At 39.4% G+C, this 21447-nt stretch overlaps 1 protein-coding gene across 1 annotated transcript in view; it reads left to right on the top strand.

Moving 5' to 3' along the window:
• The window catches only part of NARS2 (asparaginyl-tRNA synthetase 2, mitochondrial), a 149811-nt gene that overhangs the window by 119117 nt on the left and 9247 nt on the right, over positions 1-21447 (top strand). Inside the window, exon 12 of the mRNA XM_043995292.1 lies at positions 16626-16723. Within this exon, the coding sequence (XP_043851227.1) occupies positions 16626-16723 (98 nt within the window). The remainder of the gene's footprint in view (positions 1-16625; positions 16724-21447) is intronic.

The raw sequence follows: 21447 nt of genomic DNA, 5'->3' as shown, positions 1-21447 counted from the left end.
ACCACATGGCATAGAAATTTGCACATCTCACACGTTTCTTTTGAACTACTGCAATTCTACTTGCTCATAGAGCACAGTGCCTTCTTTGATGTGGGCACACCATGCTAGGCGGTCCAAAGTTCTTCAGAGAGACCTTGAAAGTGTCCTTGTATCATTTCTTCTGACCTCTATGAGAGTACTTACTTGCCTTGTTCTCTGTAAAATTGTCTTTTGGTCAAAGGAGAGTTTGCCATTCAAACAACATCGTCAGCCATTGAAATTGCACTCTCTGCAGTAGAGTTTGAATACTTGGCAGTTTAGCTCAAGAAAGGGCCTTAATGCCTGATACCTTATTTTGCCAGATGATCTTCGGAATCTTCCTAAGACAATTCAAACAGAAACAGTTCAGCTTCCTGGCATGGCTCTGGTATACTGTCCAGGTTTCCCAGGCATACAACAATGAGGTCAACACAATGGCTCTATAGACTTTCAGTTTGGTAGGCAGTCTAATACCTCTCCTCTCCCACACTTTCCTGTGGAGCCTCCCAAAGACTGAGCTACTCTGGCAATGCATATATCCACCTCATAGGGATGTGTACATCCCTAGGGAGTATCCTATCACAGCATTCAACATTTCATAATTTGCTGTAATTTATGGTTCCCCATGTGGATGGTGTAGTGCTGGCTGGTGGAGAACCTGTGTTTTCATGGTGTTAATTGTTAGGCTAAAATTAGCACAAGCAGCAGAGAATTTATCTATACTTTGTTGCTTCTCAACCTCAAGGCTACATTGAGTGCACAGTCATCTGTGAACAAAAAATCATGCACCAATTCTCCTTCCACTTTAGTCCTAGCCTCTATAGCCTTTTTTCAAGTTAAATGATTTACTATCAGTGTGGTAGATGATTTTGATGCCATTTTTGCCTTTGTTGAAGACATCTGACAACATTGCTGAAAACATCATGCTAAAAAAAAATGGGAGAAAGTACACAACCTTCCTTCATTCTATTGGTGACTGGGAAAACACAAGAGCATCATCCATCATTCAGAACCTGGGCAAGCATGTCATTGTGAAACTGATGTACCTTACTGATGAACTTCTCTGGGCAATCAGATTTGCCATGATCTTTTTCTTTTTTTCTTTTTTTCTTTTTTTGCATGGGACAGTGAGGGTTAAGTGACTTGCCCAGGGTCACACAGCTAGTAAGTGTCAAATGTCTGAGGCCGGATTTGAACTCAGGTCCTCCTGAATCCAGGGCTGGTGCTTTATCCACTGCACCACCTAGCTGCCCCAGATTTGCCATGATCTTCCACAGGTCCTCACAATTGACCATATAAAAGTCCTTGGACAGATAGACAAATGTTGGTACAGACCTCTGTTTGGCTCCTGGTATTTTTCCTGAAATTGTCAGGTAGCAAACACCATGTCCACTATTCTTCAGCCCTTTCTGAATCCACATTGACTTTCAGGTAGACGACCATCTTCCAGGTGAAGGAGTAGCCTCTTAAGAAATACTGGCTGGGGCGGCTAGGTGTCGCAGTGGATAGAGCACCGGCCCTGGAGTCAGGAGGACCTGAGTTCAAATCTGGCCTCAGACACTTAATACTTACTGGCTGTGTGACCCTGGGCAAGTCACTTAACCCCAATTGCCTCACTTAAAAAAAAAAAAAACCCACCAAGAAATACTGGCAAGAATATTGCCAGCAATGACTAAGAAAGAGGATACCACCACCCCCAATTGTCACAAGACAATCTGTTTCCTTTACCTTTTTAGAAATGGACAATGGAGACATCCTTGAACTCCTTGAGGATAACTTCCTCTTAACATATAATCTGGAAAATTTCCATCAGGTTTTGTATGAGCAATGGACCTCCTGCCTTGTAAATCTCAGCTAGAATAGAATCAGTACCAAGTTCTTTGCCATACAAGAAGAACCTAGAGAGGAATTGACATCAACCTGAGGTGTATGTTCAGTGGCTTCATCATGGATTGATGACAGTTTGTTGAGAACACTATGGAAGTGTTCAGCCCGTCTCTTCAGAATCATGTCCTTATCACTAATCAATGTGGTTCTCCATCAGCGCTGAGTAGTTAAGATGCACCATAGGTCATTGGCCCATAAAGAGTCTTTAGAGCATCATAAAAACACTTTGGATTGTTACTATCAGCATAAAACTGAATTTCATCTGTCTTCTTACTTATCCTGCATCTCTCTAAGCATTGCTTACACATTACTTTTGATGGAGTTAAATACTGCCTTCTTAGAGACAGATGAATTATCCTGCTGATAAACCCTGTGGAGTTCTTGTTTTTCCATTATCACCTTCTGAATTTCCCCATCATTTTCTTCAAACCGGTATTCACATTTGTTAAGTCTTCTGTCCCAGATGAGTAAATGCATTACTATAAAGCAAATCTCTAAAGCTGCCCACTACTTTTTGGCTCCACTGTTGCCAACCATATGTTGGCTCAGCTTTCCCTTCAAGTTAGCAATGAACTATTTTTGCTGGGAGAAGAGCTCTAATCTGTTGACATTAAGTCTTCTAGTACTCATCTTGTCTTGAGGCCCCCACTTTTATTGCTTGCAAATATTTAGCTTGGAGAAGAGAAGTCTCTAATCAGTCCAGCACTCTGCATCACACATTGCCTTTGTCACTCTCACATCCTGTCTGTCTCTTCTCCTTACAAAGAAATAGTATATTAAATGCCAGTGTTTGCTGTGAGGGTGCATCCATGAAGTTTTATTACATTTAGGTACATGGAAGACAGTGTTGGTGATGAGAAAGTCATGAGATTAACAAGTCTTCAATAGCAAGTGACCATTGCTGTTGCTGTTTCTCACTACATTCCTCCCAAAGACTCCCTGCCATGTCTGGTTGTCTGAGCCGACTCTAGCATTAAAGTCATCCAGAATTAGAAGTTTGTCCTCTTTTGGTACATTGATGATAAGGGTCTCCAGGTCTTCATAAAATTTTTCTTTGACCTCATCAGGATTAGTTATGGTGGGAGCATAGGCACTGATGATGGAGTCCATTGGCAAGATAAAGTCAAAGTGACCGGTGATGACTCAGAATGCAGTGCATGCCTGTGGCATTTTCTATGTCTAACCAAGCTCTTAAGCACTCTACAGTGCCTGCTTCAGTCACCTTCACAGCCATTGGAACAAATTGTTCTTTTCTACCCATTCTGCCACCAGAAGTCTTCACATACTTGGGGTAGACAGCCCCCCTAAGTAACCAAAGGGTTTGACACCCCTCAGTGTCCTCAACCTGGTTTAGCCTGATTGCCAAAACAGTTTGTTGGGGGTGTGGCCACTATGCATGCTGCAGCTTCTTCTAGCCACAGGTGAGAGTTGAATGAATCAAGTGGACACCAAAGGTAGTGTACGGGGCTAAAATTCTAGCTAGTCTGTCTAAAATATCTAATGAGTGGTCGCCAATAAATTATAAGCTTTAGCAAGAGTTAGACTTTTAAGCATTTATTAAGGAGAATAAGAATTTGGTGAAGAAAGAGAGAAAGGCCTAGATTCATATATCTATTAAAGGGAGAGCGCATTTCTCTCTCCACTCTCCACCAGAGTCCTGACGAAAAAAGAGCGAGAGCCCCAGCCTCGCCCCCTCTTCCTCCCACAAGCAAACGGCACTTCCTGACGCCAAAGAGCCAGATGTCTTGCCCTCAGACTCCTTCTCCTCATGGCAGAGCTTTGCTACAGTAAGTCTCCAGAAGGTGGCGTCATTCCAATCATTATAGTAGAAAGCAGCCCTGAAGGGCTCAGTAGCCCTCAGTAACACCACAGGTACTAGTCTTCACTGAACACACCCTATGCCCCACAGTGTTTAAGATGGATCATAGAAAGTTGAAATATTAATGAAGATGAAAGAAACAGCTGGACTATTCCAGGTATACACAAAGGAGATGTATGGAGGAGGAGACACAATTTCAAGTACCTTAAGGGATTAATTCTCAAGATATTTAAAGGAAAGATGATTTCAAAGATGTCCAAAAAAAAATCATGAAACTTAGTAACCCCCAAAAAGGTAGCAGAAACAATATTCATAACTACTAGTCTATAAGTCTGCTTTCCCATCTATATGAAATTTTTATGGGAATAATCCTAACACGTATAAAGAACCTTCTGGATGAGAACTGGCAAAGTTTTGTGATATTTCACAGCAAAACCACATCTTTACCATCACAGGGTTGACTTTACCATCACAAAATTGATTAAAAGGTATAGAGAACACAAGAACTGTGCTCTGCTTATTATTTATCAACTCTAAAACAACATTGATTTGGTGCAGTAAAACACTGTCATGAAGACACTCCTCCAACACCTCAAAATTATACAAGATTCTTTTAAAAGACATAAAAGCAGAGAGAACCTTAGTCAAAGATTATTAATATCAGATGGGGCATAAATAGGGCAATATATCCTCACCAAAAGTATTCTCCACTCTTCTGAAGATAATCAAACACAGAGTACATTCTAACTCATAAGAACTTTCTCAGTATTAGGTCTGCTGAAAGAAATATACATAGAGGGCACAGGTGTGAATTGAATATGAAGGGATGATATCTGTAAAGCATTTGTTTTTTGTTTATCCTTTTTGTTTGTGAGGCAGTCAGGGTGGGGTGGCTTATGTCTGGGGCTGGATTTGGTCTCAGGGCCTCCTGGGTCCAGGGCTGGTGCTTTGTCCATTGTGTCATCCAGTTTCCCCATGATGACATCTTTAAAATAAAATTAAGAAGGGGGCAGCTAGGTGGCGCAGTAGATAAAGCACTGGCCCTGGATTCAGGAGGACCTGAGTTCAAATCCAGCCTCAGACACTTGACACTAGCTGTGTGACCCTAGGCAAGTCACTTAACCCCAATTGCCTCACCCCCCCCAAATTTTTTTAAATTAAGAAGTGAGAGGAATGCACTGGAAGAAAAAGAAAGAGAGAGGTGGAATGGGGTAAAGTAGCTCACATAAAAGAAACAAGAAAAAGCTTATGGAGTAGAGGGGAAGATGTGGAAGGAGTGGGTGAATAAGTGAGCCTTACTCTTATCAGGCTTGGCTCAAGGAGGGAATAACATACATACTCAAGTGAGTATAGTAATATATCTTACCCTGAGGGAAAGTGGGAGGGGAAGAGGATAAGGGGGGAGAGGTGAAGGAAGGTAGGGCAGATTGGTAGAGGGGGCAGTAAGAAGCAAGACACTTTTGAGGAGGGATAGGGTGAAAGAAGATAGAAAATAGAGTAGATACCAAGGGGAGGGAATAGGATGGAGGGTAATACAATTAGCAATAGTAACTGTGAAAGAAATGATGAGCAGGATGCTATCAGAAGGACTTATGCTTAACCCTCATTGCCCCACCAAAAAAAAAGAAAATATTCAGAAAGACTTAGGAAAAATGCAGTTCCATCTACAGAGAAAGAACTAATGGTATCTGAATACAAATTAAAGTATAACATTTTTTGTTTAGTTCCTCTTTCTAAAATTATTTTGTCTGTTTTCTTTCACAACCTGACTAATGTGGAGATGTTTTGCATCACTGCACATGTTTAACTTTTATTGAATTGTTTGATTTCTTAGGAATGGGGAAGGAGGGAGGAAGAGAATTTGGAACTCAATGTTTTAAAAAATCAATGTGAAGATTTGTTTTTACATGTGACTTGGGGAAAATTCTAAATAAATAAATAAATGTTCTGGACAGCATTAAAAACAAAACCAGGGGGTGGCTAGGTGGCGCAGTGGATAGAGCACCGGCCCTGGAGTCAGGAGTACCTGAGTTCAAATCCGGCCTCGGACACTTAACACTTACTAGCTGTGTGACCCTGGGCAAGTCACTTAACCCCAGTTGCCTCACTAAAAAACAAAAACAAAAAAACCACCAGACCAAAAAAACCGCAGAGTACAATTCATAGAGGGATTCCAGTTAGATAGTGGTGCCTTCTAAAGAGTCTGACCAAACTATCCATATAGGAAAAGGCAGATGCATCAGGAGGTTTGCAAATTACAGCCAAACCTGGCTCTTTTGCTCTTCTCTAGCCAGCCATCTAGTAGTATTCTTTACAATTTTAAATATAATAGAACTCTATTTAAAAATATTTTTTTAAATACCTTTCTTGGATAAAGCACCAGCCCTGAATTCAGGAGGACCTGAGTTCAAATGCAGATTCAGATACTTAACAGTCACTAGCTGTGTGACCCTGGGCAAGTCACTTAACCCTCATTGCTCCCTCCCCCCAAAAAAACAAAACAAAACAAAAAAACTTTCTTAGCTTGCAAACTTGGACAAAAAAGATTTGGCCCAGGTTGGGAGTTATTGACTGAATAATGCCTGTTGTCCAGTTATTAACTGAATAATGTTATCCTGTGCAGTTGGTTGGACATCCTCTAGCCCTTCTCCACTAGTATATATTTCTTGTGCATACAACAGAAGAATAACTTCAGTCCAAAATTGAACCTGAGCAAGGAGGAGGCTGAATTGCCTTGGGGAAATTACAGATTTCTCTTAATCATTCAGATCTTTCCCTGAAAGAAAGGCTCATCTTTTAAATTCCAGTATTGTGGTGTTATTCTATGTACTCTGCTGTTGCTATGAATTGTGCAATACTAAAATCTCTGAAAAAAGGGTCAACCAAAGGACAATGGATAAGTGCCTAGTTGATATGGTTTTATATAACACATCATAAACATTAAATTATAATAAATTCATCAAATAAGTGCTTGGACCCTTTTAGCAAACTTAATGGAAGTTCATTACAGGATTGATAAACATAAATGGGTTGGGGCAGCTAGGTGGCGCAGTGGATAGAGCACTGGCCCTGGAGTCAGGAGGACTTGAGTTCAAATCCAGCCTCAGACTGTAACGATTGGAATGACGCCACCTGCTGGAGAGCTACTGTAGGAAAGCTCCACCATGAGGAGAAGGTCCTGAGGGCAAGCCATGTGGCTTTTCTTTGGCATCAGGAAGTGATGTTTGCTTGTGGGAGGAAGAAGGGGCAAGGCGAACTCTCTCGCTCTCTTTCATCAGGACTCTGGTGGAGAGTGGAGCTAGAAATGTACTCTCCCTTTAATAGATAGATGAATCTAGGCCTTTCTCTTTCTTTTCACCAAATTCTTATTCTTCTTAATAAATGCTTAAAAGTCTAACTCTTGCTAAAGCTTATAATTTATTGGCGACCACTCATTAGGTATTTTAGATAGACTAGCTAGAATTTTAGCCCCTTACAGACACTTGACACTAGCTGTGTGACCCTGGGCAAATCACTTAATCTCAATTGCCTCACCAAAAAAAACCCCAAAATATAAATGGGTTGCAGTTTGCATCATTGAAAGGATTAACCAAATAGAAAAGATCACAGATCCATTGAAGTTTGGGGATATTTATTATTTATTCATTCATTTATTTATGGATCCATTTTAAGAATTCATCCAGTGATGGGATTAGTATACTCCTAAACTTTGTTTCTGTTGTCTGATATGTGTTTTTTTTTAATTGTTCAAGCTTTGAATTTGCTTAATGATACAATTTTTAAATGTTTTTTAATCTTTTTTTATCCACATGACAGGCCTTTACAAGTATTTTCCTCCAGCCTCAACACTAAACTCTTATAACCAATAAATAAACAAAAACAACCAATATAGTGAGCATGACTTAGAAAGTATACAATATTCTGTCCTTACAAGGCTTCCCCCATCCCTCTCCACTTCCCCACCTCTCTTCCAAGAGGAGGCATGTTTTGTAGAAATTATAAAATTCATGTACTAATGAGATGATTAAGATTTTGTTAGAACTCCCTTATTTTCTAGAGGAGCTGTATGAAAACCTGGCCTAACATATCATAATCCTATGTGGTGACAAAGTAGTCAGAAACTCCTGAGGATAATAAAAGCACATACCAAGCAGTCTTCTCCTGAGACATTTGAGAATTTACAGACCATTTTCCTTTCCTGAGACATCCTTATCTGCCATTTGATGGAACTTCAAAGACTCCCTTTTTCAACATTCTCTTATCAGGCTGATTTGCATTGTGCAAACGGAATTAAGACTATCCTGTTGCAAACCAGGATACAGGGAGTTAATAAAGACTGACCTGGCTGATATAACAAATAAGTCATAAATCTAACAGTTTGGGGACTGCAAAAAACCCCCTAACAATTATCATGGCTCAAAGGTTTAAATACCCTCATTCCCCACCTTAGAGAGAGCTATTCTTTCTGGGAAGCTCCCATACATGTATGTCTACAGATTTTGCTAAGTAGAATCAATAATAACCTGGTTGTATAGAACTCTCTCACTCTGATTTTGTGGAGAACTTGGATTTCTCACTCTGTTCCATGGGAGAAAATAGTCTCTCTCTCACTCTACTTTTTGTAAGGGACAGTTTTCTGGTGTCCCTTACTCTGAGTCTGTGGAGAACAGTTTACTGAACTCTGCTTCACTCTGGTGCTATAAGCTCACTCTGTTTACTGTGAGGACATTTTTATTTTTGAACAGTTCCATGATGTGTCCTTTGGATCCAAGAGCGGGCATAAAAATTAGTGTTATTTCATTTTCATTTTATAGCTGTTTTTTGTATTGTGTTCTGCTTATTTCAGTCCATATCAGTTTATGTAAGTTGTCCCATGTTAAGCTGACTTTTTTATTCATTATTTACATTATAATAATATTCCCTTACATTCATATGTCACAATTTATTCAATCATTTCCCATTGAATGAGCAGTTTTTTCCACATCTTCTCTTCTTTAGAAAGTACCTTTTTCTTTTCTTAGAAATATAATTTCTAAAAAGCATCCTCTTCCAGAATAAGCCTGATTTATCCACATTAAAAATTTGTTGATCAGTGTAACCACCTTCTTCAGCTGTTTTCTTCAAAACATCAGGATATTTAGGTTCCATGTCCTCATCTGCACTGGCTGCCTCCAGTAATTTTAGCATCATGAAATTGAACTCAATTTTTTAAATGATCAAAACAACCATCTCTTGCAGCAAACCTCTCTCTGGGTTTTGTTTTGTTTTTTTCACTGCCTTAAAATTGAAGCTTTTGTCTGAATGGCTGCTCTGCTAAGAGGAATTTTTTTTTATTATTATTCTTTAGCCTTCAGTCCATACAGCTAAAAGACACTTCATTTCTGTTTTTGTAACACTTCTGTTTCTTATAGTTGTTTACAAACCACAAACAAAAATTGTTGCAGCTTTGCCTTTTTCTTTTACTACTTCTGCATATTTTATAACATTCTGTGTGGGACACTGAGGCTTTCTGACATTTTATCCTACTTTAGAGTTACTTTGACCACATTCATACCATTCAGTTACATCAAATTTTTGTTGTAACAGCAAGCCTCTATTTTTTTTTTTGAATGGGCAGTGTCTGCATCTGAAGAAGTCTTCCTTTTGTCCTTTTTGTTAGGGACTCTTAAAAATAAATTAACACAACTATTGGTAATAGGTGATACACATGGAAAAATAGGCTTGTGCAAACTAATGGCAAGTTAAACCCTCAACTCCCTCACAAGAATCTCATCAATTGGCTTTTAATTCACATTAGATGCAACCTGGTAATTTGCACTAAATCTGATTTTGCATATTTTAACTTGCATTAACCTAGGTGTTTTATCATTCAACATTTTTAATAATTCTTTTTGAGATAAGGACTCAGTACTGACAAAAACTGCTAGGAATACTGGACAGCATTCTAACAATATAGGTTTAGAGCAACACCTCATACCATATACCAAGTTAAGCTTCAAATAGATACATGACTTAGATATACATGGTATTTAAACAAACACATATTTATAGTTCTTTTTGTTGGGGCAAAGAACTAGAAACTAAGAAGTTGGCATTAAAGATACCCTTCCTGTAACTTTGCTTATTTTTGAGAACAGTCAGGTAGTTCCAGGGTCCTGGACAGATTCCAGCTCTATTCATCTACATTACCATATCAGGAAGAAGCTTTTCGTGGCCTAAATTATTGCCTTATTATTTACTACCCACTGGCAAATAAAGCCATGACTAAATCAACAAAACCATACTGAAGATCCATGGTATTCCTTGTAGTTCCTTTGTTCTGCCAGTCTTGCAGTGGTTAGTCTCTTTTCATATAGAACTTTGCAGTGTCATTAGGATTACTGTTTTAAAAAGCCATCTGGTGGGATCCCCCTGGGTCCAGGGTGGATGCTTTGTCCACTGTGCCACCTAGCTGCCCCATGATGACATCTTTAGGGTTAAATCAAGGGGTAAGGGGAATACACTGGGGGAGGGGAAAGGCAGAGGTAGCATGGGGTGAAATCTCACAGGAAGGAAACAGAAAAGGCCTTATGGAGTGGGGGAAAAGATGAGGGAGGAGCAGAGCAGTAAATGAATTTTACACTCTTCAGAATAGGCTCAAAGACCTTAATCTCATCAGAGTTGGCTCAAGGAGGGATTAACACACATACCCAATTGGGTGGAGTAATCTATTTAATCTTGGCAGTAAGTGAGCCTAACACTCATCAGAACTGGCCCAAAGACCTCAATCTCATCAGAATTGGCTCAAGGAGGGAAGTGATAAAATAATGGTATTTGGCAGATGCCAGGGTCCTACCTGACTGATCTGGTATTGTTTGAGAAACCTACTAAGTACCCACTTGAGATGATTAGATATAGGCCACACCTGCCCTACCCTGAGTGACATATACTGCTAATGTCACTAGGGGGACCACTCTTGGCCAAGCAACTTGAAGGACCTCCCTTTTGGGGGAGGGAGAGAAAAAGTAGAAAAGGAGAAAGCTGAGGCTGGCAGCTCTCCTTCCTGTTGGTGAGCTTCTGAGAATGGACTGGAGAGGGGCTACACAGCTGATTTCCATAAAAACTATGGACCCCAGGTGGTGAGTTAATAGAAACGAAGCCAGCTCTTTGAATTAGCTGAGCCAGAAGCAGGTTTGGGGATTAAATCAGTCTTTGCTAGAAGCAGGGAGCTTATCCATTTTTCTCTTCCCCTATTCCCTTGTCCTTGGCTTTATTAATTTCACCTTTGTTATATATTCCCATTAATAAAACCTGATTTGTTAGTGGAAAAGAGGCTGATAATCTCCTTTCTTGTTGGCCTGGGAGAAATAACTAAAAAAGGCAGTTTGGAAGGGAGGAAACTTTGGACCTAGAGGTCCCTTGTTGTTTTCTGAACCCCAGTATTATGGCGAGCCACCCAATTAACTCTCCCCATATTAAATTTGGCCCTTACAGTTTTGGTGAGAAAGCAAATCTGGTGGATTTCTTTAACCCACCTCACCCACCCCTTATTTGGCCACAAACCAACTAATCTGGTGGATCTCTAACCCTCCCCCACTTTCTCCCTCATTTAACCAATCTCCCTTACTTTAAAAGCCTCTTAAAGCCTTACCTCAAGAAAAAAGCCAGTCCATTTTAATAATGGATTCTGAAGTTATATATGTTTTGGGGTTTTTTTTGCAGGCAATGGGGGTTAAATGACTTGCCCAGGGTCACACAGCTAGTAAGTGTCAAGTGCCTGAGGCCGCATTTGAACTCAGGTCCTCCTGACTCCAGGGCTGGTGCTCTATCCACTGCACCATCTAGCTGCCCCAAAAGCCAGTCCATTTTAAAGGGCACCATGATTGAATGGTTTTTTTTCCTCATTGGAATATCTTGGGACTGTGTGATGTCCAAATTCAAACAAATGGCCTACTAAGTATTTTCTCGTAGTCTTATGGGCTTTCTCTTCATCCATGTAGGATGAAACCTTTGACCTTTATGAATAACATACACACTCAATTGACTAGAGCAATCTATCTAACCCTGCAGGAAAATAGGAGGGGAAGGGGATAAAGAGAGAGGGGCAAAAGAAGGGAGGGCAGATTGGGGAAGGGGATAGTCAGAAGCATATCCCTTTTGAAGAGGGATAGGGTGAAAGAAGATAGATAATAGAGTAAATATCATGGGGAAGGGATGGAGGGAAACAGTTAACAATAGTAATCATGACAAAGAGAAAACGGGGGGAAATTGTACAAAAAATATTTATAGCAACTCTTTGTGGTAGCTAAGAATTGGGAATCAAGGTAATGTCCATCAATTGGGGAATGACTGAAGAAGCTGTGGTATATGATTGTAGTGGAATGGTCTTGTGCTATAGGAAATGACAAGCAGGATGATCCCAGAAAACCTGGAAAGAGTCATATGAACTGATGTATAGTGAAGTGAGCAGAACCGGGAGGACATTGTGCATAGTGACAGCAATATTGTTGGATGAGCAAATGTGAATGACTTAAGTACTCTCAGCAATACAATGATCCAAGACAATCTCAAGGGACAAATGTTGAAGCATACTATCCACCCCCAAAGAAAGAACTGATAAAAAGAGCACTTGTGGACTGTACATATATAACCTATATCATATTGGTTGATGTCTTGTGGAGGGGGGAGGAAAGGGAGGAAGGGAGAAAAATTTGGAACTCTAAATCTTATGAAAATGAATGTTGGGGGCAGCTAGGTGGCGCAGTAGATAGAGCACCGGCCCTGGGTTCAGGAGTACCTGAGTTCAAATCCAGCCTCAGACACTTAACACTTACTAGCTGTGTGACCCTGGGCAAGTCACTTTACCCCAATTGCCTCACTTAAAAAAAAAAAAAAGAATGTTGAAAACTACCCTTAAATGTAACTGGAAAAAATAAAATAAATGTTTGTTGAAAAAAAAAGAGCCATCTGGAAGGGAAAATTTGAGAACAGCTATTTAGATTAGTTTGTGGACTTGTTTCTAAATCTAGGTGGGGATGGCATGGAATTGAGTAAAAGTGCAAACTCTTATTGATTACCTTTTTCCTCTATATCTCATGTATAATAATTACCTCTCGTCTTCATTAAGTAGGATGAAGTGTGATATTTGCAGCACTTTACTTTTTTAATTAAACCAAAGCTTAATGTTTTTTTAATATAATTTCTCTGGAAAACTTCAAAAAAATGAGATGATGGGGCATAATTGTAAAGTAAGGGCACTGAAGAGTCTAGATAAATGGATGGATGGATGAATGGACAGATGGACAAACAGACAATTGAACCCATAAGACATTTTATTAAGCAAAACATTGTGCCAAGGGCTAAGAATACCTGTAGAAAAGTAAGGTAATTCCTGTTATTTAGGAGTTCACATTCCAGTGAAGAGAACAACACAAAAGGTTTTAGCTACAAGTTAAATGGAAAAGTCCCATGCTCCTTAGCAAAGGATGGCTAAAGCAGATGACATGACCTTTGTCTTGCCATTAGACTTTGATGACTCTAGAGGAGAGAGTGAAGTGGACACCTTTTGCAACTCTGTCTTATTTGAATCCAGTTCACACATAAGTCAGGTTATTACCCCGTGATATCATTTGTCTTCTTTGGTTTTTAAATTTATTATTAATAAACATTTTTATTTAAAGTTTTGAGTTCCAAATTCTCTCCCTCCCTTCTCCCTTCCCTAAGGCAGAAAATAATCAGATAGAGGTTATACATATGCAATTATGTAAAACATTACCATATTAGTAATTTTGTAAAAGACTTGAATAAAAGGAAAAAATGAAAGTGGGAAAAAAATAGCATGCTTCAGTCTTAAAAAGAGTTCAGTCAATATCAGTTCTTTCTTTGGAGATGGACAGTATGCTTCATCATTAGTCCTTTGGGATTGTCCTGGATCATTGTATTTCTGAGAATAGTTAAGTCATTTCACAGTTCTTCATCAAACAATATTGCTGTCACTGTGTACAACATTCTCCTGGTTCTGCTCACTTCACTAAACATTAGTTCATATAAGTCCAGGCCTTTCTGAAATCATCCTGCTTGTCATATTGTATAGCACAATAATATTCCATCACAATCATATACCACAGTTTGTTTAGCCATTCCCCAATTGATGGGCATCCCTTTGATTTTCAGTTCTTGGCCATCACAAAAAGAGCTGCTATAAATATTTTTGTACAAATAGATCTTTTTCTCTTTTTTGGGATGTCTTTGGGCTATGAACCTAGCAGTGGTATCTCTGGATCAAAGGGTATGGAGTTTTATAGCCCTTGGGGCATAATTCCAAATTGCTCTCCAAAATGGTTGGATTAGTCAACAACTCCACAAACAGCAGATTAGTGGCCCAATTTTCCAACATCCAACATTTTCCTTTTTTGTCCTATTAGCCATTCTGATAGGCATGAGGTGGTACCTCAGAGTTGTTTTAATTTGCATTTCTCTAATCACCAGTGATTTAGAGCATTTTTTCATATGACTACAGATAGCTTTGATTTCTTTGTCTGAAAACTACCTGGTCATATCCTTTGATCATTTGTCAACTGGGGAATGACTTTGTATTTTTATAAATTTGACTCCGTTCTCTATATATTTGAAAAATAAGGCCTTTACCAAGGATACTTGTTGCAAAAATTCTTTGCCTGTTTTCTGCTTTCCTTATAATTTTGGTTGCATTGGTTTTGTTTGTGCAAAATCTTTAGAACTGTATGTAATCAGAATTACCTATTCTACATTTTGTAATACTCTCTATTTGTCCTAAATTCTTCCCCAGTCCATAAGTCTGACAGATAAGCTATTCCTTGCTCTCTCAATTTGCTTATGGTATCACCCTTTATGTGTAAATTGTGTATCCATTTTGACCTTATTTTAGTTTATGGTGTGAGATATTGATCTATACCTAGTTTCTGCCATGCTATTTTCCAGTTTTCCTAATTATTTTTGTCAAATAATGAATTTCTGTTCCAAAAGCTTAGATCTTTGGGTTTATCATACACAAGATTATTATAGTCATTTACTATGGTATAATTCATACCTATTCTATTCCGCTGATCCATCACTCTATTTCTTAGCCAGTACCAGATTGTTGTTTTTTTTGTTTGTTTGGTTTTTTTTGGTGAGGCAGTTGGGGTTAAGTGACTTGCCCAGGGTCACAGAGCTAGTAAGTGTCAAGTGTCTGAGGCTGGATTTGAACTCAGGTCCTCCTGACTCCAGGGCCGGTGCTCTATCCACTGTGCCACCTAGCTGCCCCTAGATTGTTTTGATAATTACTGCTTTATAGTACAGTTTGAGATGTGGTATGGCTTCCTAGTCCTGTTTGAAAAAAAAGGACAGGGGGCATCTAGGTGGCACAGAGGATAGAGCACCGGCCCTGGAGTCAGGAGGATCTGAGTTCAAATCCAGCCTCAGACACTTAACACTTACTGGCTGTGTGACCCTGAGCAAGTCACTTAACCCCAATTGCCTCACTAAAAAAAAAAGAGAGAGAGAGAAAACAAAGGACCGAACAAGAAAGGACGCCTCTTATTTAATGTCATTTCCACTCCCTAAAATTATACTTGTTTCTGATGTTGAGCCATTTGATAATGTCAAGAATTTTGGTGAAAAGATTTGTCCTTTCTGGGTCTTCAGTAGTTGAGGTGATAGCATCCGCAGGAGCAGTTGCCAGGCTACATTTCCAAAGGGGCTACTTCCAAGAGTGATGGCTGAGGACACTGTAATGGAAGCATTGATATTCCCAAAGCTCTTGGGTTCAGGGTCCTGGGCTGTCTCCAAGGGAAGGGGATAGTGGGTCCCTTTACACATCTACTTCCCATTGATCATAGCTGTGAGGACTAGGCTAGAAGCAAGATTGGTGGTCTGGGGGATGCTGTCACTCTCGAGGCTCCTGTGCCTATTGGCAACAATTGGTCAGTAGTTGTTACTAGTGCTGATGAGGAAGGAGGGCCCCTCTCCACAATGATTTCTTCCCTTAGTGGTGGCTGTGAGTGTTCTTGGATAGTGATATATATATATATATATATAATAGTGGTCTTGGAGTTGAGAGACACTGCTATTCCCAAGGCTCTTGGATATGGGGTCTTTTGCTATATTCATCAGACCCTGACGGGAGACAGTGGTCAAGGTGGTGGTGACGGTGCTTTGACTTTAATGGCACTTGCTCCTTCAGCCAGACTACCTTGCCTGCCCTGTGTGTGGCATTTGGCTTTTAGTGGTGGGGATGAACACTGCAGAAAGAACAATGTCCTTCAGATCATAGGGTCACAGATTTAGAGCTGAAAGGGTATGTCCTCTCTAAATCCTTATTATCCAGATAAGGAAACTGAAGCACTGAGAAGTTGTCACTTGTCCAAAGCTCTTCAAATCATTAAGTATGAGATCTGAGATTCGATTCCGCATCCTCCGACTACAAGTCCTGTGCTTTTTCTATTCAGTGCCCTAATCTTTTCCTAGATCTTTTACTTAATAGCTGCCTTAGCTCACTTGCTTAACCTTTTGGGGGCTTCGTTTAATTCATCTGTAAAATGAGAGCATTGATCTACCTGATTTCTAAGGTTTCTGTGGTTTTTATGATGACAAGAAATATGGTCTCAGACTCGTTGTTTTGTGGACTCTGGATTTATTACTTGTTGTATATAACTGCTCATTAATTTTGAAAGTGCCTTTACAGTCAGTTTCAAAATATCCTCCTGACCCTATGACAAATTTTAAAATGCCTTGAAACTGAAGGAGGTTAAGTACTTCTTGCTCGTCCAAGGTTGAGGGTTCATGGAGAGCATTAATAGATTCAAAATAAGTAATCAAGCAGGCCCACAGTCCTGCAGACTGACAGTAATGATAGTTCGTGACTATAGCTTGACATCATCCATGGCTTTCTTCCGCTTCTCAGGTCGCTGCTGTTGATCTTTTAGTACCTGGAGTTGGAGAACTCTTTGGAGGAAGCCTGAGAGAGGAACGGTTCCATCTACTGCAGCAACGCTTAGCGAGGTATGAAGAACCCTTTTACTTTAACTTGTCAAAAACAGCAAAAACCATAATCCAAGAATCAGGACCAGTAGTGTTAACTGGATCACATATTCTTTCAAGGGAGTGGTGTTTATCAAGATTTTCCTCAAGGGTCACACCTGGTTTTTCATACAAGTTTGTTTGCCTGTGATTTGTATGTAATTTGCATATTTTCCATATATTCCTAAAGAGACTGTACCGTATTCTTATTAGTTTTTTGTTTGGGGTTTTGTTTTGTTTGTTTTGTTTTGTTTTTGCGGGGCAATGGGGGTTAAGTGACTTGCCCAGGGTCACACAGCTAGTAAGTGTCAAGTGTCTGAGGCCGGATTTGAACTCAGGTACTCCTGAATCCAGGGCCGGTGCTTTATCCACTGCGCCACCTAGCCGCCCCCAGTTTTTAATTAAAAAAAAAATGTTTCAGGGCAGCTAGGTGGCGAAGTGGATAAAACACCAGCCCCTGGATTCAGGAGGACTTGACTTCAAATCCGGCTTCAGACACTTGACATATACTAGCTGTGTGACCCTGGGCAAGTCACTTAACGCTCATTGCCCTGAAAAAAAAAAATGTTGCATTGCTTCCTTCTGCAATTCAACACTGTACCAACATGAAGAAAGAATTGGAATGTGTTGGCAAGTGTTGCTAAAACTTTTTCTGAGTCATAGCTTGGAGTATGATATAGTTAATAGAAACAGTATCAGATTGAGAGCAGGAGTTTAACCTGGAATTCATGACCCTCCAAAGAGTCTCTGTACCTGAAAGGGAGAAAATTTATATCTTTCTTTTCAGTAAACTCTAACAGAAATTTAGCATTTCTGTAATTCTAAGAAACTATCCAGGGGCAGCTAGGTGGCGCAGTGGATAGAGCACCGGCCCTGGAGTCAGGAGTACCTGAATTCAAATCTGGCCTCAGACACTTAACACTTGCTAGCTGTGTGACCCTGGGCAAGTCACTTAACCCCAATTGCCTCACTAAAAAAAAAAAAAGAAAAGAAAAGAAACTATCCGTAGGTTTCAAGAGACTGGTAATGGGTTACATGATACAAAAAAAAAGTAGATAACCTCTTATTTAGAGTCACAAGACCTGGCTTTGAGTCTTGGCTCTACCACTTGCTAGTATTGTGACCTTAACCTTAAGTAAGTTTTTCTTGGTCTTAATTTCCTCCTCTGAGAAAGAAGCCAGTCAAAGGTTCATTTCTTTTTTTTTTCTTTTTTTTTTTTTAGTGAGGCAATTGGGGTTAAGTGACCTGCCCAGGGTCACACAGCTAGTAAGTGTTAAGTGTCTGAGGCCGGATTTGAACCCAGGTACTCCTGACTTCAGGGCCGGTGCTCTATCCACTGCGTCACCTAGCTGCCCCCAAAGGTTCTTTTCAATGATAACCCTATGAATTCTAATTCTCAATAAAAATTCTATAAGTACTTCCTTATTCTCTTTGAGGTCCATTCTCCATTAGGGTTGCTACCTTTTTGAAAGACTAGGCATATTCAATTTAGAAAAGAAAATGCTTGGTGGGGCTAAAGAGAAGAAGAGTATATGATAGCTGTCATCAAATATTTAAAGTTTGTCATATAACAGAATTGGACTTATTCTGCTTGTTGATGAAGTATGGAATTAGGACCAGTGGGTACGAGCAATAGGAAACAGTCATTTACTGTGAGGAAAAACAGCATTTCAAGTTGTGTGTGTGTGTGTGTGTGTACACATATGCATATACATACATGTATGTATGTTGAAAAGCTGAGACTTGAACCAAGGCCTTTGGATTCCAAGTTCAGCATTCTTCCTACTATATCATGCTGATTTTTCAAGACAAACAGACAAGATAACAACACAGTGACCAACAAAATGCTAGCCATTGCATTGTCTTTGTCTCAGACCAAGACAAATTCAGTCAGCCTCAGCCCACAGGCTCTGAGGTCCTTAATGCTCTAACCTGAGACACCAGAAAGAGCCATGATTCTAAAGCTCAAAGACCCAATGAAACCCTAACCCCAAGAGGTAGAAGTCAGCAAAGGAACCTATGGGAACCAGGGTGACACTAACCAAGGCCAATTTCTGCCACACATACCCCTAACCCCAACCTCCCCCCACAAAAAAAAGCACAGCAAAAGCCTGAGTGAGCCTGGATTGCCAAAACTGGAGAGATGAGTAAATCAAAGAAAACACCAATAAAAAATACTGCGAATCCAGAGAAATAACTCTACAATTTTTGTAAACAGAGATTCAAAGGAAAAAATGGATTGTCCCCAAGGTCTCCATAACTACCCAATACAGAGAAATAAAGCAATGAAATAAAAGATCTAGAGTGACAGCATTAAAAAGAGAATAAGTAATTTGGAAGAAAAAGTGGTAAGTTTTTATTTAAAAAATGGAATCCTACTACGGAATAAACCCATAGTTAGTAGGTATACCATGAATGATGGTCCTTCAAAAGAGCCTGAAAAGTAATGACCAGACATTTAGGAGACGCAGCAAAAGTGCACAATGTGACAGTAACCCAGAGAGGAGAGTTTGACTAGGAAATAGGACCTACTGCTTCCAGTCAACCATTCTTTTCAAGGAACTTTGTATGATTTTAACTTTAATTGTAAAGGATAACCTTTAAAATGGTATTTTGCTCTATTAAAATAAATAATTTTTACAATCAAGTCTTACATTTCAGAATCATGTGGCTACACAGAGGACTCATCTACAAGCTCAGACCTTTTTTTTTTGTAAAAAACATTTTTATTTATAGTTTTGGGTTCCAATTTTTATCCCTCTTTCCCTCCCTCCCCTCCCTGAGGCGACAAGCAATCAGATATGGGTTATACATGTATGATTATGTAAAACATTACCATATTTGTCGTTTTGTACAAGAAAACTTGATTAAAAGAAAAAAATAAAAGAAAGAGAAAAATAGTATGCTTCAGTCTGTTCCATCAATATCAGTTCTTCCTGAAGGAAGAATGCTGATTGGCTGCAAGTTCAATAAGAATTTCTAGAATACCTAAAGAGATTTTTTAAAACAACAACAAAAAATTTAAATAAGTCTTTCTAGAGTGAGAACTGTTGAACTCAGAGTGCAGATTGAAAGCTTATTTTTTGTCACTTTATTTTTCTTACTTTGGAGTGTGTGGGGGCGGATTGCAATATGGCAAATATACAAATGTTTTGCATGACTTCACATGTATAATGGGTATCATATTTCTTGCCTTCTCTATAAATGGAGGAGGGATTGAAATTTAAAAAAATTAATATTAAATTATTTTTTAAATCAAATAATGGCAGTACTGGGAAAGGAAATGAAAGCATCACAAGCAAATTATTAAAAGAAAATTTACATCTTGGTTAAAGAGCTCCAAAAAAATACTGAAAAAAATAACTTCTTAAGAAGCAGAATTGGCAAAATGGAAAAAAGTACAAAACTTCACTGAAGAAAATAATTCCTTAAAGATTAAAATTGGTCAAGTAGAAGTTAATTGCTCCATAAGAAATTAAGAAACAATAAAAAATGGAAAAGTAGAAGTGTGGAATATCCCATCAAAAAAAACAACTGACCTGGAAAATAGATTGAGGAGAGAACATTTAAGAATTATCAGGGGCAGCTAGATGGCACAGTGGATAGAGCACCAGCCCTGGAGTCAGGAGGACCTGAATTCAAATCCAGCCTCAGACACTTAACACTTACAAGATGTGTGACCCTGGGCAAGTCACTTAACCCCAATTGCCTCGCAAAATAAATAAATAGATAGATAAGTAAATAAGTAAAATAATTATCAGACAATCTGAAAAACGTGATAAAAAAAAGACCTTAGATATCCTATTTCAAGAAATTATAAAGCTACTCAGATATCTTTGATCCAGAGGGCAAAATAGAAATTTTGCTTTGGTTTTTTTTTGTTGTTGTTGTTGTTGTTTTTTGCGGGGCAATGGGGTTTAAGTGACTTGCCTAGGGTCTCACAGCTAGTAAGTGTCAAGTATCTGAGGCCAGATTTGAACTCAGGTACTCCTGAATCCAGGGCCGGTGCTTTATCCACTGCGCCACCTAGCTGCCCCCAAAATAGAAATTTTAAAAATATATGTCACCTTTTATAAGAGATCTCAACATGAAAACTCCCAGATATATTGTAGCCAAATTCCAGTGCTCCCAGATCAGAGAAAATACTGCAAGCAACCAGAAAGAAACCATTCATATACCATGGAACCACAAGTCGGGATAACACAAGATTTAGCAGCTACCATTATAAAGGAGTGCAGGGATTGGAATATGACATTCTGGAAGACAAAGGAGCTAGGATTAAAATCAAGAATAACCCACCTAGGGGCAGCTAGGTGGCACAGTGGATAGAGCACTGGCCCTGGATTCAGGAGGACCTGAGTTCAAATCTGGCGTCAGACACTTGACACTTACTAGCTGTGTGACCCTGAGCAAGTCACTTAACCCCAATTGCCTCACCTCCAAAAAAAAAAAAAAGAATGACCCACCTAGCAAAACTGAGTATAATTCGGGGCAGCTAGGTGGCACAGTGGTTAAAGCACCGGCCCTGGATTCAGGAAGACCTGAGTTCAAATCCAGCCTCAGACACTCAACGCTTACTGGCTGCCCCTCAAAAACAAAACAAAACAAAAACTGAGTATAATTCTATAAAGGAAAAAGTGAGCATTTAATGAAATAGAGGACTTCCAGGATTTCCTCAAGAAAACACCAGGGCTGAATAGGAAATT

The sequence above is a fragment of the Dromiciops gliroides genome, chromosome 3, assembly GCF_019393635.1.
Source record: "Dromiciops gliroides isolate mDroGli1 chromosome 3, mDroGli1.pri, whole genome shotgun sequence".
NCBI lineage: Eukaryota > Metazoa > Chordata > Mammalia > Microbiotheria > Microbiotheriidae > Dromiciops > Dromiciops gliroides.
The sequence above is the reverse complement of the archived record's forward strand: the minus strand, read 5'-3'. Positions and strand labels throughout refer to the sequence as shown.